This window comes from Dreissena polymorpha, chromosome 4 (genome assembly GCF_020536995.1).
Source record: "Dreissena polymorpha isolate Duluth1 chromosome 4, UMN_Dpol_1.0, whole genome shotgun sequence".
Taxonomy (NCBI): Eukaryota; Metazoa; Mollusca; class Bivalvia; order Myida; family Dreissenidae; genus Dreissena; species Dreissena polymorpha.
In genome coordinates, this window is record NC_068358.1 from 66,548,755 (window position 1) to 66,573,176 (window position 24,422).

General features: G+C 37.2%; 1 protein-coding gene across 9 annotated transcripts in view; it reads right to left on the bottom strand.

The window, feature by feature from the left end:
- The window catches only part of LOC127879098 (dmX-like protein 2), a 163,999-nt gene that overhangs the window by 14,311 nt on the left and 125,266 nt on the right, over positions 1-24,422 (bottom strand). For 8 of the 9 annotated variants that reach the window (XM_052425729.1, XM_052425727.1, XM_052425724.1 and 5 more), the window contains 2 exons: positions 6,926-7,050; positions 4,327-4,513 (listed from right to left, as the gene is read on the bottom strand). In XM_052425729.1, the coding sequence (XP_052281689.1) occupies positions 4,327-4,513; positions 6,926-7,050 (312 nt within the window). Of the gene's footprint in view, positions 1-4,326; positions 4,514-6,925; positions 7,051-23,406; positions 23,425-24,422 lie in introns of all 9 variants that reach the window. The other variant, XM_052425722.1, reaches the window with a different exon arrangement.

The window sequence follows — 24,422 nt, forward strand, 5'->3', positions numbered from 1 at the left end:
TTAATAAATGCAAATGGTTTATAAATTATATCCGCTTTATCGTTGGAAAAAATTTGCTACTGTAATAGGCACAGTGCTTTAATGTTCGCTTCTTGGAATCGAGACCACATTTTGCGTTGCGTATGTTTGGTTTTAACAAAGCCCAATAAGCGCAACAGGACGTTGGAAATGTTAATTTCAAAAATCTTCATTGATTATTATTTAAACTCTTAAAAACATAATGTATATTGAACATGACGCATGAATGACAGAAACAGTTTCAACAAGCTAGTGTACATAGAAATAGCTACACACCATGTTCGCTGCCCGTTTTATTTTTATGCCCCCCTTCGAAGAAAAGGGGGTATATTGCTTTGCTCATGTCGGTCGGTCTGTCGGTCGGTCCACCAGGTGGTTTCGGGATGATAACTCAAGAACACTTGGGCCTAGGATCATGAAACTTCATAGGAACATTGATCATGACTCGCAGAATGCCCCTATTGATTTTGAGGTCACTAGGTCAAAGGTCAAGGTCACGGTGACCCGAAATAGTAAAATGGTTTCCGGATGATAACTCAAGAACGCTAATGCCTAGAAACATGAAACTTAATAGGTAGATTGATCAGGACTCGCAGATGACCCCTATTGATTTTCAGGTCACTAGGTCAAAGGTCAAGGTCACGGTGACCCGAAATAGTAAAATGGTTTCCAGATGATAACTCAAGAACGCATATGCCTAGAATCATGAAACTTCATTGGTAGATTGATAATGACTGGCAGATGACCCCTATTGATTTTCAGGTCACTAGGTCAAAGGTCAAGGTCACAGTGACCCGAAATAGTAAAATGGTTTCCAGATGATAACCCAATAACGCTTATGCCTAGAATCATGAAACTTCATAGGTACATTGATCATGACTCGCAGATGACCCCTATTGATTTTGAGGTCACTAGTTTCAACTAGCTACATCTCAACTTCGGCTGGTATGACTGTGGGTCGCCCAGCTTGTGCCAATTTGTCGACCTTGCCGCTGATCCGGTTTTGGATGGTCATGACTGGGACCTCGAATTTGCTAGAAGCTTTCCGGTACGACATTCCCTGTCTTACCGCACCCACAGCTTCGAGGATATCCTTTTGAGAATACCTTTTGGGCATTGTGGACTGTCAATGACAGAAACAAACAAAACTCATAATTGGAAATTTATTGATAATTTTACTGAAAATACGGAAGCTCTATTAAAGAGTGTTGGCTCTAATCTCGTCAACGTAGTCAAGCAAGTCACAGTCTTGCAAAACTCTACCAACGTTCCATGCGAGATGCACTATGCTAAGTTTGTCCCTATCAAGACTGCAATATGCATTCCATATCACCTGCTGATTATACACATTTTCTGTCAATAGCGTTGACAGTCTGGTGAATACATCAAAAATAAGATGATGTTCATATTGCATTTCACGCAAAAACAACTGGAACAAAAGAACTTGTATTTTCAGGCCGGTCGCCCCAAATCCAATTGATCTAAACATCAACGCATGTGGTGTTGTCCTAAATTGGAAACTCATGTCTGTAAACAAATAAACAACAACTATATAGAACATTTCTTTTCTGTACAAACATTTAAAACACCTTTTCTCATTCCAAAAATTTTCATAATTATATCGACCTTTTAATCAATATTGTTTTTGTATAAAGGCGTACGAAATTACCCGCACATAACTTTTACTGGTAAAAATTAATGCGGTAATCTCGTACACTTTTATTTTCCTTATTACTAAAACAATAATACGATTTTAACATATATATTGAGCTTAAAAAGAAAGAAAAAATATTCATAAAATTATTTTTAACACACAACCTTTCACACAATTCATAACAACAAAGATAATCTTATTACCGTTGGAGTTGTCGTTTCTGAGCGCTTGCTGATGATGCAAGAGAAAGCGGGAATTTTAAAATTTCGCGCCAAATACGTATGCAGCCAATCGGATTTAGACATTTACGTCATCGGCAATCAATTTCACGAAGCGCACATTTAAACAAGCAAAAATAGGACTATAAACGATATGGCGTAATTCAGTGTTGTGTAACCAAACTAAGAAGATATAAATAATAAATTAATAGTATACGAAATTAGACGCCCGTACAGAATTAGCCGCATCGACTCTATATACTGGTGGACATATGTCGAGAAAGATTGCTAAAAAAAACTTTATACAGACAAGAAGACAGACAGACAAACTACATGTAATGTTGAACCCACTAACAGGCAGATTGACTCCAGTAAACCCTGTGTCAAACTTTGTTTGTGGGGGTATACAAGTAAAAAAGTAAGGAATTAATAAAAATTAATGACACATAAACCATAGTGAATCGAAATTTAGCACATTAGTAAATAAAGATATTACTGGCAATACTTTCTGAATAAGTCAATTTCTAGTGAAACATAAATTAATACAGCAACACAAACACATTTACAGAGACCGGTTCATTTCTACTGGAAAGAAGACAAATCAGTGAAATCAACATGTTAACAGAATCAGGTCAATTTCCAGTGGAATGTCAATTAATTGGTAAGCAAAACCTGTTTACAGAGACAGCTAATGATGGACTAAATAGAAACCATGCATGGAGGTACAACATCCAATTGTTTTACCGTTTTCACTAGTCGCCAACTGCGGTCCACAATAAGGTACGAGTGAAGCGGGTTTGAGACCCCATGCACGTGTAACCCTTTACCCTGAGCCACAGGAAAGCATTCCCCAAAGAGGCAGCAGAGAAACAGGCAAGACATATTAGTTTAATAAAATAATATTTTCTAAATGATGCACTCCAAAAGGGTTCTTTATTTACAAACTGCTTACAAACACCCCAAAAAACTGAAGTGGCAAAATATTGTTATTTATCCATTTAGAAATAACTGGGTAAATGGTGTGATTCCTATAATGTGTTTGTCATGAACAATCCTGGGTTTTAATTAGCCTGAATCAAGGAAATACAAAACAGTGCAGTTTAAGAAAAGTCTGAAAAAGAGAACATCAAGCATGACCATGCAGAATAAAACTTGAAGCATTAATTAAAGTAACATTACTACTCAAAATCAACGAAAATTTCGAACAATATTTCGTAAAATAAAGCTAAACAATTAAAAATCATTGTTCCTTATGGCCATTGTCGAAATATCAACGCCAGATGTGGTCTGGTAAAATAGATGTTTGTGGATACAAAATGCTCGTTTTACTATGGTTTTAACATGGTACCATTTTAGTGTTCGTGTGTCGTATCAATAGATTTATTCGCAGGAAATTAACATTGAATTTATTGTGGTCACAAATAAATAAAAACGAGCATTTTGTATCTACGAAAATCTATGTAATCATACCACATCTAGCGTTGAAATTGAAGCTATTGCTATAAGAAACACTGATTGTTTAGGTGTTAACTTTATTTTACGAAATACTTTACGAAATTTTCGTTGATTTTGAGCGTTATAGAGACTTTAAAAACACCACCTGATTCTACCAGAGAGACTGAAAAGCAAAGCTCTGAAATATACCTTGTATCCTTCGAAAAATGCAGCATACATTGTCAGTTATACAGCTAAGTTATGCCAATTTGGAAAAACAGGAATTTAATCAAATTTGTCAGAAGACAACCATGTGTGTGTATTTCGAAGTTTATGACGTCTTTCCATGCCTAAGGTTGAATTATGTGTGGACCCGAGTATGTCCCAGCAGAAAGTAAATACCTGGCTGTAGGAAAAGAATGCCTAAACATTCAACTTTTGTCAAAAACTATATAAATGTGACAAATAGCACAATTTCTGTTGACTTGTTCACAAAGTTTCATCACTGTATCAGCAATACTTTAGACGGCTAGTTAGAAGCTACAAACAATTCTAACAAACTGATGGACTGACATATGAACAATATCAAATCTATATGCCCTCATCCTCTTGGAAAAATCAAACCACACCCATGATAGAGCTAAGATAAACATGTTTGGACAATTAGAATTGAACTGTGTTCTGGAAAAACAGGCTTAATGCATGTGCGTAGAGTGCTGTCCCAGATTAGTACTGCACAGGCTAATCAGACACAACTTATTTTGCTGTTATATATTTGTTTTGTTAAAAGAAAGTCTTTTGAAAAAATATCCAGTATATGCGGAAAGTGTTGTCCCTGATAAGCGTGTGCAAACAGCACAGGCTAATGCAGGACAATTATTTACGTACATGGATTAAGCCCCTTTTTCTCATAGCAAGGCTCCATTGGAAATACAAAAGCAAAAATCAGTTTAACAACAAGGGACCATCAAACCCTTGAAAAAAAGAAATTGCCCCACTCACCACACTTGTTCCGCGCCCAGTCTGAGCCAGCTGACCGGGAGCCAGGTGCACGCTGGGAGTGGTGGCACCAGAGCTATGATTGGTCTGTGGGGTGTTGGTGCCGCTCCCACTCTGCTGTTGGTACGAGTCGGAGGGGGTCTGCACCACCAGGAAGTCCACGTTTTCAGCAAGGTTGGCTGGAGATGGGCTGAAAATAAGAATAGAATAGTTTTGTGGCGTGAACTTTCTGTAATCAGTTGAAAATGATCCATTAATTCAATATCTTTTCAAGGGAAATAACTATGACATGTTAGATGAAAACAAAAAATGTCATTTCCATGCCTATTGAAGGGCAATAGGCTCTGTTACAAGTTAAAAGTAGTATGTTACAATAACAATCTAAATAGGTCAAAACAATCAGAAGAAGTTTGAATATCTAGGCTCACAATGCTATAAAATGTTGAAAGCAATAAGCTTCAACAACCAATTGCTTATTGAATGAAAATTGGCCGCACTTTTAATATTTAACTAGAGCTTTGTCACAGATGTTACGAATACCCCCACATGCTGCATTGACACAGAATATTTTGCATGTTGTCTTTACATAAAACAGCGGACAACATGCTCAATGTTTGAAACGCACTTAGTGACTCCATGACCTAGTTTTTGACCCGGCATGGCCCATGTTTGAACTTTACCTATACATCATCTAGATACAACTTCTGACCAAGTGTAATGAAGTTGATGAAAACTACTTGAATTAGAGAGCGGACACCATGCTGAAATTTTAAAACGCACTCAGTGACCCCGTGACCTAGTTTTCGACCCGGCATGACCCATATTCGAACTTGACTAGACATCATCTAGATACAACATCTGACCAAGTTTGGTGAAGATCTGATGAAAACCACTTGAATTAGAGAGCGGACGCTTAATACGGACCGACAGACCGAACTAACGACAGACAAGCTCACTCCTATATACCACCCTAAACTTCGTTTGTGGGGGTATAATTAAGGGAAATACCCCTGTTTCTTGTCAAAAATACACTATTCAGGGCAATATTTTTTTTAAACAATATTAACACAATAAAATCTTTTCAAAAAAATGTTTGCAATTTAAATATATATTTATTCAAAGATTATAACTATCTATTTCAACATCTATAAGAGGGTTATAACTCTGCTTTTTCCAAACATCTGCTTAAGAGAAACAAGTAACCGTCAGAGACGGGTGATGCCCCCCAAAGTTTTTTTTGGTCACAATATTGCACTATATATTCAGATAAAAGGAAACGTCTTGAGGGCACAGTAGTTGGAGGGACAATATTTTTTTTATAGAAAATTTCAAAGGGCCATAACTCTGTGAAAAATCATCCGACCAGAACCCGCTGATAATATGCACATGTCCTCTTGGTAGTGAAGCTTTCCATAAAGTTTCATTGAATTCCGGTCATTAGTTGCTGAGAAATAGCCCCGACAAGAATTGCACTATATGTACAGTTAATGGAAAATTTCAAAGGGCCATAACTCTGTGAAAAATCATCCTACCAGAACCGGCTGATAATATGCACATCTCCTCTTATTAGTGTAGCTTCCCATAAAGTTTAATTGAATTCTGGTCATAAGTTGCTGAGAAATAGCCCGGACAAAAATTGTGCACGGAGAGACAGACAGACAGACGCACACACGGACAGACGAAGCGGCGACTATATGCCCCCCCCCCCAAATTAATTTTGGGGGAGCATAAAAAACTCTGTTTCAGCATATATTCAACTATGATAGCTCTACAATTTCTCAAATACATTTACTCTGATTTTCAACAGCTACTCAAGGGCAATTACTCAGCTATTCAACATATAATCAAGGAGGTAACACACCCCGCTACTCAAGATAAACAACTCTGACTGTCAACAAGGTCAATAAATCTGAATGTCAACATCTACTCAAGGTCAACAACCCTGACTGGCAACATCCACTAAAGGTCAAAAACCCAGACTGTCAACATTTACTCAAGGTCAACAACCCTGACTGTCAACATCTACTCAAGGTCAACAACCCTGACTGTCAACATATACACAAAATCAACAAACCAGACTGTCAACATCTACTCAAGGTAAACAACCCTGACTAGAAACATCTAATCAAGGTCAAGAACCCAGACTCTCATCATCTACTCAAGGTCAACAACCCTGACTGTCAACATCCACTAAAGGTCAACAACCCTGGCTGTCATTATATACTAAAGGTCAAAATAGACTGTCAACATCTTCTCAAGGTCAACCACCCTGACTTGCAACATCTACTCAAAGTCAACAACCATGACTGTCAACATCTACTCAAGGACAATAAACTGTCCACTACTTAAGGGCAACAACCCTGACTGTCCACATCTACTCAAGGGCAACAACTCTGACTGTCAACATCTACTTAAAGGCAACAACCCTGACTGCAAGCATCTACTTAAGGGCAACAACCCTGACTGTCCACATCTACTCAAGGGCAACAACTCTACCTGTCCACATCTAATCAAGGGCAACAACACTGATTGTCAACATTTTTCTCAAGGACCAATACTCTGACTGCAATTCTCTACTCAAGAGCCGAAACTCTGCACATACTTGTTGAAGGCCTCTATATCCATCTCATTCTCGATGTCCAACCAGACAGGCGGGTTGAGCACCTGGTTAATGTCCAGCTCCACCAGCTCCTTCTGTGTTGCCAAGGTGATGAAGTTGGAGTTCACCTGCAACAGAAGTACCCAGTTATCCCTGTTCAGCTAAGAAGCAATGCAAAAATGGCTATATGCAACCAGCATAAAACCAGAACTGTTCAGGTGTTATGCTGTTCACTGCTTATCAGTACTTAAGAGATGAAACGAAGCCTTGAAAACTAATAAGAAAGGTCTTAAATTTAATTTGATTTTCTCATGGACTACAAACTTGTCAGAGTGGGTATCTGACTGGCGAAGGGTTATAGTATAGTAAAAATCATTTAGACACTTAGCCCACCACAAATTGTTTCTGATTTTCTAATTTCTACTTTTAAACACATTTGCATTTGGTTAATTTGACATTGGATTCCAAAAATTGCATTAATGTTGCAACTCAGGAGCGCCTGATAAGATTGTTATGAAGTTTGACATAAGGAGACTGCCCTGCCTTTAAAATGCTTTTGAATTTCTATCTGCTTTGATATCAGGCACCATACACTTACATCAATGTTAACTAGAGCTTTGATATCAGGCATCATACACTTACATCAATGTTAACTAGAGCTTTGATATCAGGCACCATACACTTACATCAATGTTAACTAGAGCTTTGATATCAGGCACCATACACTTACATCAATGTTAACTAGAGCTTTGATAAAAATGTGCCTTAAAATACCACTGCACTGCTTTGTCTGAATGGAGAGTTAAGAACAGATTCTGACCTCTAATCTCCATCTTTTTTAACCCATTTATGCCCAGTGGACTCTCCTATCCTTCTAAATTAGATCAATTTATTTCCAAAATTAGGGGTGTCAAGTATATTTATGTCTATATTTAGAATATTTCATAAAGAAATTCATTTAAGCAAACAGCGCAGACCCAGATGAGACGCCGCATTATGTGGCGTCTCATCTGGGTCTACGCTGTTTGCAATGTCCTTTTTTCAGGACGCTAGGCATAAATGGGTTAATTTACAGATTTTACCACTAACATTTTTAACACATCCATGGCTATTTTCTAAGTTTGATAATTTCATAAATTAATGAATTAATGTACATTGCCATGATAATTTTGTAAAATGTAGGAGATGCAAATGATGTTAAACACAATATGGTAAATAAATGTAGACAAAGCTTAATGTTTACAACCAACACACATGTACATGTTTTAATCAAATGCAACATTGCTTAAATTCATATAAATCATTTTTATTTTAGTAAAATAAGAATTAACTTTACGTTTAAGAACATTTTTCTTTGTTTATACTAAATTATTATGAAAAAAATGATGGGCTTAAGTATAAATGGAATGTGTCAAATGAAACAAAAGTAAGAAAGATGATGATTGCTTCAAAATCTGCGTTGTGAAGTGATGGGAATGCAACTGAGCCTAGCTGCTCTGGGGAATCCCCGCTTAGTGCATGTGCAGAAGTGTCATCTCAGATTAGCCAGCCAATCAGTACAGGCTTATCTCAGATTAGCCAGCCAATCTGTACAGGCTTATCTCAGATTAGCCAGCCAATCAGTACAGGCTTATCTCAGATTAGCCAGCCAATCTGTACAGGCTTATCTCAGATTAGCCAGCCAATCTGTACAGGCTTATCTCAGATTAGCCAGCCAATCAGTACAGGCTTATCTCAGATTAGCCAGCCAATCAGTACAGGCTTATCTCAGATTAGCCAGCCAATCAGTACAGGCTTATCTCAGATTAGCCAGCCAATCTGTACAGGCTTATCTCAGATTAGCCAGCCAATCAGTACAGGCTTATCTCAGATTAGCCAGCCAATCTGTACAGGCTTATCTCAGATTAGCCAGCCAATCTGTACAGGCTTATCTCAGATTAGCCAGCCAATCAGTACAGGCTTATCTCAGATTAGCCAGCCAATCAGTACAGGCTTATCTCAGATTAGCCAGCCAATCTGTACAGGCTTATCTCAGATTAGCCAGCCAATCAATACAGGCTTATCTCAGATTAGCCAGCCAATCTGTACAGGCTTATCTCAGATTAGCCAGCCAATCAGTACAGGCTTATCTCAGATTAGCCAGCCAATCAGTACAGGCTTATCTCAGATTAGCCAGCCAATCAGTACAGGCTTATCTCAGATTAGCCAGCCAATCAGTACAGGCTTATCTCAGATTAGCCAGCCAATCAGTACAGGCTTATCTCAGATTAGCCAGCCAATCTGTACAGGCTTATCTCAGATTAGCCAGCCAATCTGTACAGGCTTATCTCAGATTAGCCAGCCAATCAGTACAGGCTTATCTCAGATTAGCCAGCCAATCAGTACAGGCTTATCTCAGATTAGCCAGCCAATCTGTACAGGCTTATCTCAGATTAGCCAGCCAATCTGTACAGGCTTATCTCAGATTAGCCAGCCAATCAGTACAGGCTTATCTCAGATTAGCCAGCCAATCAGTACAGGCTTATCTCAGATTAGCCAGCCAATCTGTACAGGCTTATATCAGATTAGCCAGCCAATCTGTACAGGCTTATCTCAGATTAGCCAGCCAATCAGTACAGGCTTATCTCAGATTAGCCAGCCAATCAGTACAGGCTTATCTAAGATTAGCCAGCCAATCTGTACAGGCTTATCTCAGATTAGCCAGCCAATCAGTACAGGCTTATCTCAGATTAGCCAGCCAATCTGTACAGGCTTATCTCAGATTAGCCAGCCAATCAGTACAGGCTTATCTCAGATTAGCCAGCCAATCTGTACAGGCTTATCTCAGATTAGCCAGCCAATCTGTACAGGCTTATCTCAGATTAGCCAGCCAATCAGTACAGGCTTATCTCAGATTAGCCAGCCAATCAGTACAGGCTTATCTCAGATTAGCCAGCCAATCTGTACAGGCTTATCTCAGATTAGCCAGCCAATCTGTACAGGCTTATCTCAGATTAGCCAGCCAATCAGTACAGGCTTATCTCAGATTAGCCAGCCAATCAGTACAGGCTTATCTCAGATTAGCCAGCCAATCTGTACAGGCTTATCTCAGATTAGCCAGCCAATCTGTACAGGCTTATCTCAGATTAGCCAGCCAATCAGTACAGGCTTATCTCAGATTAGCCAGCCAATCAGTACAGGCTTATCTCAGATTAGCCAGCCAATCTGTACAGGCTTATCTCAGATTAGCCAGCCAATCTGTACAGGCTTATCTCAGATTAGCCAGCCAATCAATACAGGCTTATCTCAGATTAGCCAGCCAATCTGTACAGGCTTATCTCAGATTAGCCAGCCAATCTGTACAGGCTTATCTCAGATTAGCCAGCCAATCTGTACAGGCTTATCTCAGATTAGCCAGCCAATCTGTACAGGCTTATCTCAGATTAGCCAGCCAATCTGTACAGGCTTATCTCAGATTAGCCAGCCAATCAGTACAGGCTTATCTCAGATTAGCCAGCCAATCTGTACAGGCTTATCTCAGATTAGCCAGCCAATCTGTACAGGCTTATCTCAGATTAGCCAGCCAATCTGTACAGGCTTATCTCAGATTAGCCAGCCAATCTGTACAGGCTTATCTCAGATTAGCCAGCCAATCTGTACAGGCTTATCTCAGATTAGCCAGCCAATCTGTACAGGCTTATCTCAGATTAGCCAGCCAATCTGTACAGGCTTATCTCAGATTAGCCAGCCAATCTGTACAGGCTTATCTCAGATTAGCCAGCCAATCTGTACAGGCTTATCTCAGATTAGCCAGCCAATCTGTACAGGCTTATCTCAGATTAGCCAGCCAATCTGTACAGGCTTATCTCAGATTAGCCAGCCAATCTGTACAGGCTTATCTCAGATTAGCCAGCCAATCAGTACAGGCTTATCTCAGATTAGCCAGCCAATCTGTACAGGCTTATCTCAGATTAGCCAGCCAATCTGTACAGGCTTATCTCAGATTAGCCAGCCAATCTGTACAGGCTTATCTCAGATTAGCCAGCCAATCTGTACAGGCTTATCTCAGATTAGCCAGCCAATCTGTACAGGCTTATCTCAGATTAGCCAGCCAATCAGTACAGGCTTATCTCAGATTAGCCAGCCAATCTGTACAGGCTTATCTCAGATTAGCCAGCCAATCTGTACAGGCTTATCTCAGATTAGCCAGCCAATCTGTACAGGCTTATCTCAGATTATCCAGCCAATCTGTACAGGCTTATCTCAGATTAGCCAGCCAATCTGTACAGGCTTATCTCAGATTAGCCAGCCAATCTTTACAGGCTTATCAGGGACATTTTCTGCTTTTATGGAATTTTTTAATGTGAAGGAAGTCTCTTCACTTACTTCACGGACTGCACAGGCTAATCTGGGAAGACACATTATGCATTAAACCTGTTTTTAAAGAGCTGGACTCAATAATTTAAAAGAATATCATATTCTGGAAGTACACTTCTTTAATTTTATATTGAAATTATGCATTAACATTCTTCTTGCAACTAGTCACAGGGAAATGTGAAACAGAACATCCTGGTTCAGTGCATACCTCTTCTAATGAAGCTTTCTATGAAAATCATCAAAATCTCGCCACATCAACTAAATAAGTGCACACAAAATTCAATTAAGCTGAATGACCATCAATGTCCATTCTACATCTCTGTTGCAATGAGGCTTCTGATGCAGTTTAATCGGATCCTGAGCAGTAGATACCAAGAAACAGACCAGACAAGAAATGTGCACTTAACAATTATTTCAGAAACTTTAATTGCAATAATGCTGAGACAATCATTGAAGTATTCTGGTTCAGTAAATGCCTTCTCTTGGGAGGCTTCCAGAAAGTTTGAATTTATGCCAGCTAAGAACTTAACGGGACAGGAACTATACACTTCATGCTTTCTCAGATGTCATCAGAGTCGAATAACAAAAAAAACAAGAGCTGTCAGAGGACAGCGCGCTCGACTTTTCGAGTGCTTGACAGTATAATGTAAGCCATCATGGAGAGGGGGTGGGTATAATGTGGGTGTGTGGTCATTTAAAAGATGATATTTAAAAAAAAAAATATATATTATTTTTGTTCGGGGGGGGGGGGGGATTCTGGGGTGGAATCCATTGTGTATGTCAGGTAAGTGTTGTTTTGTCAAAGTATGAATCAAATGTGATCATAAATAAAGAAGTTATGGCAATTTAAGCAAAATTTATTAATTTGACCTTGAGAGTCAAGGTCATTCAAAGGTCAAGGTCAAATTCAACTTGCCAGGTACAGTAACATCATGATAGTAAGAAAGTATTTGAAGTTTGAAAGCTATAGCATTGATTCTTTAGAAGTAAAGTGGATCTAAACACAAAATTTAACAAAATATTCAAAGTTACAAAGACAAAAAAGGGCCATTATTCCGTTTAAAAGCCAACCAGAGTTATGCACTTGCCCTGTACAGTCCCCTTATGATAGTTAGCGAGTTTTCCAAGTCTCAAAAGCAATAGCTATGATACTTGAGGAGTAAAATGGACCAAAACACAAAACTTAACCAAATGTTCAATTATCTAAGTATAAAAGGGGCCATAATTCTGTCAAAATGCTCGATACAGTTGTCTGCTCTTGTTTATAGATTGGGGTCATGTTGGTAAAGAAGTATGCAAAATATGAAAGCAATATGTCAAAGGACATAGGAAATATTTGGGGTGGTACGCAAACTTTAACATAGAGTTATCAATACTATTCATATTCTAAGTGGAAAAAGGGCCATAATTCTTACAAAATGCTTGATACAGTTGTCTGCTCTTGTTTATAGGTTGGGGTCATGTTGGTAAAGAAGTATGCAAAATATGAAAGCAATATGTCAAGGGACATAGGAAATATTTGGGGTGGTACGCAAACTTTAACATTTGCACGCTCATGCCGACGCCGGGGTGAGTAAGTAGGATAGCTCCACTATATATATTTCATACAGTCAATTGGTGTATAACGGATAGCTAATGACTTTGAGTCTCATTTCAACGTAAACACCATGCATTCAGTAATTAAACCATTAAACCTAGATAGACACATGTCTTTCCTATTTAAACATGCCAGTGGTTTTAAATTTCCAAAAAAATATTAACTGTTTACAGCACGAATTTCATGGTACACAGGGCTCAACATTAACATAAAAACCAACTTGCCCTGCCGGGCAAGTACTTAGAAAATCTACTTGCCCTGAACATAAAGCCACTTTCCCAAACATGAAATATCACATTAACTGTAAACCATTAACTGTAAACCTCATATGTTCAAATAAAGATCAAAATGATACACCACAAAACCTTTTTTTATTTTTGCACATTTAACAAAATTTATACAGTAATTAAAGTATAATTAAAGTCTAAATGTAGATTTGTGCCAATATTTGATTATTAAACATTGCTCCTAACGATTCATCATATCTCAACCATTCAAACTCACTTTTCCATTATGGTAAAAAGTTGCGTTTTCGTTTCAATTCGCACTTTTTGGCACTTCGGATGATTTTTCTGTGCATTTTTGATTGGATTTTGCAGACTTAAAGTTACTTGTAAGCCGAAGCTAAATAAACTAGACATTTCTCGTCTGCTAACAGTTCTGTAAACAACATTGAACATGTGAACTGTAACAAAAATGTCAATTGACGTAAAGTAAAAGATTGTTGAAAATGTATGTCGCAAAATATAAAATATGTATGTACCGAAGCTATTTGTTGTTGTTTTTATATAGTAATAATTATAGTCGATTTCTTAGTGACTTAAAAAACCAACGATGTTATTTGTAACTGAATAGTAATGAAAAAGATAAACACAATAGCATTTGAAAGCCGATGTTTGGAATCCCAAGCCATTTATGGTGTTTCTAAAAATAAGTTTGGAAATGCAAGCGCACCATGCTTAGTTAGTTCGAACTTCCGCAAACAACAATCGCAGAGGTACATTCGTGCATTAGGCAAATCGTTTGTGATTGTTTGTACTATTTAACCACAGAAACACACGTTTTTCTTTGTTCTTTTTTGCACTTGCCCGGGCGGACAACTAGATTATAAAATAACTTGCCCGGACCCAACATTTACTTGCCAGGGGCAATCGGACAACCCGATTGTTGAGCCCTGGGTACACTGATTCAGCCATTACCGGATCACTTAGGTCTTCATCGTACTAAACGCGTATCGTGTTATTTCTTGAAATTTGACACAGCATTTGTAAAAACAATTGCAATGTATGTACATTTCCAGACAGGAAATTTATTTCTGCGTTTAATAAGACCAAGTTCATGGAAATCGCTGCACAATTGATGAAGTAATGGCTGTTCAAAGCGATGAACCCTATATTCGGGTCATTTTGAGTTGAATACCTTGTTATATATATAGATTTGATAATGAAAAATATGTTTTCAGAGAAATCAATTTTTCGTTATAATTTGATTATTTTTCATTAAAAATGATGTTTTCACTAATTAATATTATAGCCACACGCTAACCACATGTGTATTGGACAACTTCAACTGAGTTTATATTTATTTTGAGACAATCCCCACATTCCTGAATATGGGTCACCACATGTCCGTTATTCACTAAATCCCGAGTTGCAGCTTTTATGCTTATTTTATATGGTACACATCAATTTGGTTTCTGAGCATTCTTACTTTTGTAAAGGACACATAATACTAAAATATTACATCAATGAATATTATGTTTACCAAACAAAATCTGCAAAATTCAAGAAACCATTCATCTGCACTTTTCCTATCGTCACAAAAACGGTGCGTACATAACGTTACCTTGTTTTGCTTTCAAAAAAAGAAACTGTTGTAAACATTGACACACGTCAACAAAAACATGAATCGACTTAACAATGATAGGCTTTTTGTATTCAATTCATAGAAAACTATAAATCTAAACATAAATAAAAGTATTTTGCAAACAAGATGTGTTTGTGAAACACAATGTCCCCCTATATGATGTTTGACATTGTAGGATGACCTTGACCTTGTGAAGGATGACCTTGACCTTGACCTTTCAACACTCAAAATGTGCAGCTCCATGAGATACACATGCATGCCAAATATCAAGTTGCTATCTTCAATATTGCAAAAGTATTCATAAAATAAGCGATTTGGGCCACATATATTTGACCTCTGACCTTGAAGGATGACATTGACCTTGACCTTTCACCACTCAAAATGAGCAGCTCCATGAGATGCACATGCATGCCAAATATCAAGTTGCTTTCTTTCAATATTGCAAAAGTATTCATAAAATGAGCGATTTTGGCCACATATAATTTATCTCTGACCTTGAAGGATGACCTTGACCTTAACCTTTCACCACTCAAAATGTGCAGCTCCATGAGATACACATGCATGCCAAATATCAAGTTGCTATCTTCAATATTGCAAAAGTATTCATAAAATGAGCAATTTTGGCCACATATATTTGACCTCTGACCTTGAAGGATGACCTTGACCTTGACCTTTCACCACTCAAAATGTGCAGCTTCATGAGATACACATGCATGCCAAATATGAAGTTGCTATCTTCAATATAGCAAAATTTACTGCAAAATGTTAAAGTTGGCGCAAACAGACATACAGACCAACAGACCAACAGACAGACAGGGCAAAAACAATATGTCCCCCACTATATACTATAGTGGGGGACATAAAAAGGTTTAACCTATCCGTTACTCACTAAAATCCGCTATTCACCAATCGACTGTTTACAATAGTCCAGCTAAAAATGATTGAAGCTTCACTTCCTGCTTAAGCGGGCATCTCCACTGGTAAAGAATCTTTCATATCAGCTGAGAAAATATTAGGAACAGAAAATTGGAGGGACACATAGTTCAACAAAGCCATAAATATAATATACTTATTATTATCCCCAAACAAGAGGGCCTGAAAGGCCCAAAGTCGCTCACCTGAGATAACAAGATATTATTGGGACAAATCTTCTGACCAAGTTTCACGAAGATCGGAAAATAAATGTGGCCTCTAGAGTGTTAACAAGGTTTTACTATAGCCATATAAGGAAAAATGCCCCGCCCCCTGGCAGCCATGTTTTTCAACCAACCGGCATCATTTGTGAACTCATCCAAGATATTATCGGGATGAATCTTCTGACCATGTTTCATGAAGATCGGACAGTAAATGTGGCCTGTAGAGTGTTAACAAGATTTTACAATAGCCATATAAGGAAAAATGCCCCGCCCCTTGGCAGCCATTTTTTTCAAGCAAACGTCATTATTTTCGAACTCATCCAATATATCATTGAGACCAATCTCCTGACCAAATTTCATGAAGATTGGACAATAAATGTGGTCTCTAGAGTGTTAACAAGGTGTCACTATAGCCATATAAGGAAAATAGCCCCGCCCCGGTAGTGGCCATGTTTTTCAACCAACCAGCATCGTTTTTGAACTCGTCCAAGATATTATTGGGATGAATCTTCTGACCGAGTTTTATGAAGATCGGACTATAAATGTGGCCTCTAGAGTGTTAACAAGATTTTACTATAGCCTTATATAGCCATATAAGGAAAAATGCCCCGCCCCTTGGCGGCCATGTTATTCAAGCAAACATAACCATTATCGATCTCATCCAAGATATCATTAAGACAAATCTTCTGACCAAATTTCATCAAGATTGGACAATAAATGTGGCCTCTAGAGTGTTAACAAGGTTTTAGGAAAGCCATATAAGGAAAAATGCCCCGCCCCCTGGCGGCAATGTTTTTAACCAACCAGCATCATTTTCGAACTCTTCCAAGATATTATTGAGATGAATCTTCTGACCAAGTTTCATTAAGATTGGACAATAAATGTGGCCTCTAGAGTGTTAACAAGATTTTACTATAGCCATATATAGCCATGTAAGGAAAAATGCCCCGCCCCTTGGCAGCCATGTTTTTTAAGCAAAGGTTACCATTTTTGAACTCATCAAAGATATCAGTGGGACAAATCTTCTGAGCAAGTTTCATGAAGATCTGAAAATAAATGTGGCCTCTAGAGTGTTAACAAGGTTTTACTAAAGCCATACAAGGAAAAATGCCCCGCCCCCTGGCGGCCATGTTTTTTTAACCAACCGGCATCATTTTCGAACTCGTCCAAGATATTATTGGGATGAATCTTCTGACCAAGTTTCATGAAGATCAGACAATAAATGTGGCCTCTAAAGGGTTAACAAAATTTTACTATAGCAATATATAGCCAAATAAGGAAAAATGCCCCGCCCATTGGCAGCCATGTTTTTCAAGCAAACGTAACCATTTTCGAACTCATCCAAGATATCATTGAAACCAATCTTCTGAACAAATTTCATGAAGATTGGACAATAAATGTGGCCTCTAGAGAGTGAACAAGGCAAATGTTGACGTCGCACAACGGACGATGGACAGCGGACAAAAGGTGATCACAAAAGCTCACCATGAGCACGTTGTGCTCAGGTGAGCTAAAAATGTTGGGGAGCATAAAAACAAGGAAGGCAATCAAATTCTGAAATTTGCAACAAATGAATAAGATATAAAACATTAATTAAAACAAGAGGGCCATAAGGCCCTAAGGCGCTCACCTGAAAGCCAAAGGAGCTAGACTATTCTGAAAAAAATGCAAGCTGATTCATGAAGATTATTTTGGACCAAAAAGTGACTTTTAACAATTTTTTTATATATTTGACCTTGTGACCTAGTTTTTGAGCTCATATGATCCAGCTTCAATCTCTGGCAAAATTTCATTTGGACAAATGTTCTGACCAAGTTTCATGAAGATTGGCCAATAATTGTGGCTAATATAGTGTCAACAAGTTTTCACTAAAGCCATATAAGGACAACTGTCCCCCCCCCCCTGGCGGCCATGTTTTTTAACAAACCATAACCATTTTCAAACTCACTCAAGCTATTGTTAGAACAAATGTTCAGATCAAGTTTCATAAAGATTGGATAATAAATGTGACTTCTAGAGTGTTAACAAGGTTTTGTAGTAAATAGCCATTTAAGGAAAAATGCCACGCCCCCTTGCGGCCATGTTTTTTAACTGATCTCAACCATTTTTGAACTTAGCCCAGATATTATTAGTTCAAATATTCAGACCAAGTTTCATGAGCATTGGACCACAAATGTGACTTCTAGAGTGTTAACAAGGTTTTACCATACAGAAGAGCCATATAAGGAAAACTGCCACACCCCATGGCGGCCATGTTTTTCATTCAACTGGAACCATTTTCGAACTCGTCCAAGATATTATTGGGACACATGTTTTGACCAAGTTTCATGAAGATTGGACTAAAAATGTGACTTCTAGAGTGTTAACAAGGTTTTACTATAGCCATATAAGGAAAACTGCCACAACCTCTGGCAGCCATGTATTTCAACCAACCGGAACCATTTTCGAACTCGTCCAAGATATTATTGGCACACATGTTCTGACAAAGTTTCATGAAGATCGAACTAAAAATGTGACTTCTAGAGTGTTAACAAGGTTTTACTATAGCAAACTGCCACACCCCCTGGCGGCCATGTTTTTCAATCAACCGGAACCATTTTCAAACTCGTCCAAGATATTATTGGGACACATGTTCTGAGTAAGTTTCATGAAGATGGACAATAAATGTGGCCTCTAGAGTGTTAACAAGGAAAATGTTGACGACGCACGACGCACAATGCACGACGGACAAAAGGCGATCACAATAGCTCACCATGAGCACGTTGTGCTCAGGTGAGCTAAAAATGTAAAACATGTCATTGCACTTTTAATGATTTCAAAATGTTTCAATGTATTCTACAGCCAATCTAGTCAAAGGGTTAAAAAGAAACATAAATTTTATTAATACATGCAAAGCAATACAATATATGCAGTGTCTTTCATGGGTAAATTGAAAATTGTTAAAAGGCATTGTATCATTAAGTTGTGTAAACAAGTTTAGTTCATGCAAACAACATTATGTAACAGTACAAAACTTGATAAGTGTTATATATAAATATTTTTTATATTGCCAAAAAATGTTCACATTATTGATACATTAAATACATTAAATTCTCAAACAAGAGGGCCTGAAAGGCCCAAAGTCGCTCACCTGAGATAACAAGATATTATTGGGACAAATCTTCTGACCAAGTTTCACGAAGATCGGAAAATAAATGTGGCCTCTAGAGTGTTAACAAGGTTTTACTATAGCCATATAAGGAAAAATGCCCCGCCCCCTGGCAGCCATGTTTTTCAACCAACCGGCATCATTTGTGAACTCATCCAAGATATTATCGGGATGAATCTTCTGACCATGTTTCATGAAGATCGGACAGTAAATGTGGCCTGTAGAGTGTTAACAAGATTTTACTATAGCCATATAAGGAAAAATGCCCCGCCCCTTGGCAGCCATTTTTTTCAAGCAAACGTCATTATTTTCGAACTCATCCAATATATCATTGAGACCAATCTCCTGACCAAATTTCATGAAGATTGGACAATAAATGTGGTCTCTAGAGTGTTAACAAGGTGTCACTATAGCCATATAAGGAAAATAGCCCCGCCCCGGTAGTGGCCATGTTTTTCAACCAACCAGCATCGTTTTTGAACTCGTCCAAGATATTATTGGGATGAATCTTCTGACCGAGTTTTATGAAGATCGGACTATAAATGTGGCCTCTAGAGTGTTAACAAGATTTTACTATAGCCTTATATAGCCATATAAGGAAAAATGCCCCGCCCCTTGGCGGCCATGTTATTCAAGCAAACATAACCATTATCGATCTCATCCAAGATATCATTAAGACAAATCTTCTGACCAAATTTCATCAAGATTGGACAATAAATGTGGCCTCTAGAGTGTTAACAAGGTTTTAGGAAAGCCATATAAGGAAAAATGCCCCGCCCCCTGGCGGCAATGTTTTTAACCAACCAGCATCATTTTCGAACTCTTCCAAGATATTATTGAGATGAATCTTCTGACCAAGTTTCATTAAGATTGGACAATAAATGTGGCCTCTAGAGTGTTAACAAGATTTTACTATAGCCATATATAGCCATGTAAGGAAAAATGCCCCGCCCCTTGGCAGCCATGTTTTTTAAGCAAAGGTTACCATTTTTGAACTCATCAAAGATATCAGTGGGACAAATCTTCTGAGCAAGTTTCATGAAGATCTGAAAATAAATGTGGCCTCTAGAGTGTTAACAAGGTTTTACTAAAGCCATACAAGGAAAAATGCCCCGCCCCCTGGCGGCCATGTTTTTTTAACCAACCGGCATCATTTTCGAACTCGTCCAAGATATTATTGGGATGAATCTTCTGACCAAGTTTCATGAAGATCAGACAATAAATGTGGCCTCTAAAGGGTTAACAAAATTTTACTATAGCAATATATAGCCAAATAAGGAAAAATGCCCCGCCCATTGGCAGCCATGTTTTTCAAGCAAACATAACCATTTTCGATGGACAATAAATGTGGCCTCTAGAGTGTTAACAAGGAAAATGTTGACGACGCACGACGCACAATGCACGACGGACAAAAGGCGATCACAATAGCTCACCATGAGCACGTTGTGCTCAGGTGAGCTAAAAATGTAAAACATGTCATTGCACTTTTAATGATTTCAAAATGTTTCAATGTATTCTACAGCCAATCTAGTCAAAGGGTTAAAAAGAAACATAAATTTTATTAATACATGCAAAGCAATACAATATATGCAGTGTCTTTCATGGGTAAATTGAAAATTGTTAAAAGGCATTGTATCATTAAGTTGTGTAAACAAGTTTAGTTCATGCAAACAACATTATGTAACAGTACAAAACTTGATAAGTGTTATATATAAATATTTTTTATATTGCCAAAAAATGTTCACATTATTGATACATTAAATTCTAGAAAACAACTGTTCAAACATTGATTCTAACAGCTGATAGTTGATCTCTTATTTGTACCCACCAACATATGAGCTGATAGACTTATGACTGAGTTCCTATGATAAAACACAACACAAACATTAAACATAATGTTAATACATAAAGCTGGAAAATTGTTATTGTTAAATTATTTTGTTGGATTTTGGACGTTTTTAATCTGTATTTCAGTCATATCTTTGGTGTAAGCTGATCTTATCACACTATTTCTATTTTTTCATTGCAAATAAAGCATATCTTTACATGTTACCACTACCAAAGGCATGATATTCTTATGTCTGTAATTGACAATTGCCCTTCTTTCATCAGAAGTGAGAGCGGATTGCTTTCGAAATAATGTAATGACAAATTCCCTACTCAGATATGTTGGCTTGGACTTGAACCATACCGCTGAGTGTCAAGGGTCTTAAGTGCCTGAGAGTGAGACCAGATCTAGGGGGGGGGTCCGGAGCATGCCCCCTCCTTAAAATTTGTGGATCCTAGATCGTCTGTGGTGCGTTTTAGGGCTATTTCCTGAGCAAAGATTAAGACTATTTTTTTCTGAAATTAGCCCTTTTTTGCTTGAAAATTGACCATTTTTAAAAATATTTCATTGTAAAATATAATGACAGAAAATGTAATTTTTGATGAAACATATAATTATACTTATGTGCTGAAACTCAAAATCATGTATGTTATATAGTATATGTTAATGTCAATCTTTGTTCATATAAGATTGCAGCCCCTGGGTATTTTTTAGCTTTTTTCTTTGCCGGTGAGCCACTTGTTTACATAGACACTGCTGATGTAGTTTCCGGTACATGAGGTATTTAGGTTAGAAACCACTAAAATAGCCCGCCCATCTCGGTAGTAATTATACAACATTTTATGAAATCCAAAATTACTTTTTTCATTTTTTTGTTTTTGAAGAAATGCGTGATAAATTACTAAGTCATCGTGAGACCGTCATTGCATGCAAAAAAACGTGAGACTTACAGCAAAACCTTGAGACTTGACAGGTATGCTTGAACTAACAATTACCTGATTTACAGTCTAGTTTTCAACAAAGTGATTAATCCTTAACCACTTATACATATTTTTACGCATTTGTAGTCCCTAATAAGTTTAATTTATGACCTTTTTTATTATATTCAAGTTTTAAAGGCTTCATTTCCAACCCTTAGATACTGATGAGCAGCAAACAGCATCAAACCTGAATAGACTGCCAGTTAGTCGCAGGTTGTTCTGGTTTTATGCTGTTTGCACTGTCTTAGCCTTTTTCACTTTGCTTCTGAGTGGGAAAGGGTTATATTCAAAATAAAATGCTGACCACACCAAACTATAGAATGGTCAAACTAATTTTAAGACTCAGACATTTAAGACACAAATGCAAATGATGATGAAGATAATGAGAAAAGGACAAATTAATTGTTGCATATTGTTGATGAAGATAATCATAACAATTGTTAGAAAGGTTGGTTTGTTTTATTTAAACATTTAAGGTATATATTTTTGTACATAAGGGTTGCCCAAACAAAATGTAACTTCTAGTGTTTTCACACAATTTTTCTTTAATTGGATCTTTGTAACCTGGTGTTTTGTCCCACATGACCCAGTTTCAAACTTGGCCGGCATATATTTAAGACAAATGTCCTGAGCAAGTTTAATGAAGATTGGGCAATAAACTTTGCCTCTAGAATACTCACAAACTTTTTCTTTATTTGACCTAGTGATCTCTTTTTGACGCCATGAGAGCCAATTACAAACTTTCACAAGATGTCATCAAGACAAATGTTCTTATCAGGTTTCATGAAGATTGGGTAACAAATGTTGCCTGTAGAGAGTTCACAAGGCAAATATTGACAACGCATCACTAACAGAAGGCAATCACAACAGCTCACCATGACTATGTACTGATAAGTTGAGCTCAAAACAAAACAAAATTAACTAATTGTATATTACAAATTTCGAGGTAATATCTAGTTTAAATTCTGTTTGTGAATTTAGCACTTTTTCAAAAGCTGAAGCCTTAAGAATACAGAATATGTGAAAAATATCACAGCAAAACAAATTTGTAATGTAGCACCCACCAAAGAAGCCGAACCATAGAAAGGGAAGTGTTATCGTATTGGAGCAACAATATAGTAAAGTGTCATGGAACACTGGATATAAAGAAGCATCTAAAGTCTACGCATGTGGTTATAGAGGAGGTACACTTTTCCCAGTAAATGAAAATTAAAAATCATGGACGGACCAACCTTAAGAGATTCATTGTGAAATATACGAGATGACGAAAATTAATGTTTCAACTTAGGTTACCAAATAATTTCTTGACTCTTTGGACAAAACTTTTTCGAATTATTTAGTTGTTTCTTTTCTAAAAACATCATAGGATAAAAAAAAAACGAAAACAAACAAACAAAAAAGATTCATCTTACGCCAACTGTTTTTATTAAAAATTTTAAGATAATTACATCAGTGGTTGAACTACAGTAAAGCAAGCTGGTGCAAGATCAATGTCACAAAATTGATAACAATAGATGAAATTAACCAAAGAAAGCACAATTACTGACCATGCTTTTTATTGGAAAGCACTCACCTTGTTGAAAACTATGACCTTTAATTGAATGTAGGGATACAAGTCAGATACATCCCTTGATTATACGTACATGTATAATTATGATTTATCTTTTAATAATTCATCCAATTTAATGTAAAAGCATTAACAATAATTAATGTAATATTCCTAACAATTAAAGGTGTTGCTTTTTTTTATCTCACACAACACATTGCCTTGTTTTCCATGTGAAACAACTGTTAGGAATATTTTTATCTCAAACATTTTTGAAAGACACTTTCAATACACATGCAGTCCAATATTTCCAGTCATAGGTGTGAAATGACTGATCTTTCAATGATCTACTGCTAAATACATATGGGTCGTTCTCTGTGAAAAGGGGATTTAATGCACATGCTTAACACTTTCTGCCTAAATTAGATTTTTGCTAAGAAGACTTTCTTTAATAGAGAAATATCATAAAAGCAGAAAGTGTCGTCCCTTATTAGCTTGTGGAGACTACACGGGCTTATTTTGGACAGCATCAAACCCCCTTTTCACAGACCTTGGCCCATTTTTATTATGAAGATCCCCTTATCAAGAAATTTTGTAATTACTGTAACTTAAAAGCTTTGAATAAAACAAGGTATATCAAAACCATAGCCGTGTTTTAGTCATGAAACGCACGAATTACTTAAATGTCTAAAACTCCCATTCAAAAAAGTAATTACCAGAACCACACATAAATTGCTTATATGTAAAAATAGATCACATACCCCAAACACGCACTAACAAAAAGATGGCAAATTGTGTAATAATGTTATTGAACATAAAATGCAATTAATACAATGCTAATGATATACATGTTACATAAATGTTAAACGTGCAACTACATGTAAAAATGCTTCCTTCTACATCTTGTTAATTAATGTTAATGAATGAGATGGGCTTTTGAAGTAAACACTCTCTTGAGGTAACCTTATATATTTGTGATCGTTTAAAGCCCATAAACCCTCAAAATCAACGAATATTTCATACCATATTAAAACAAGAGCACC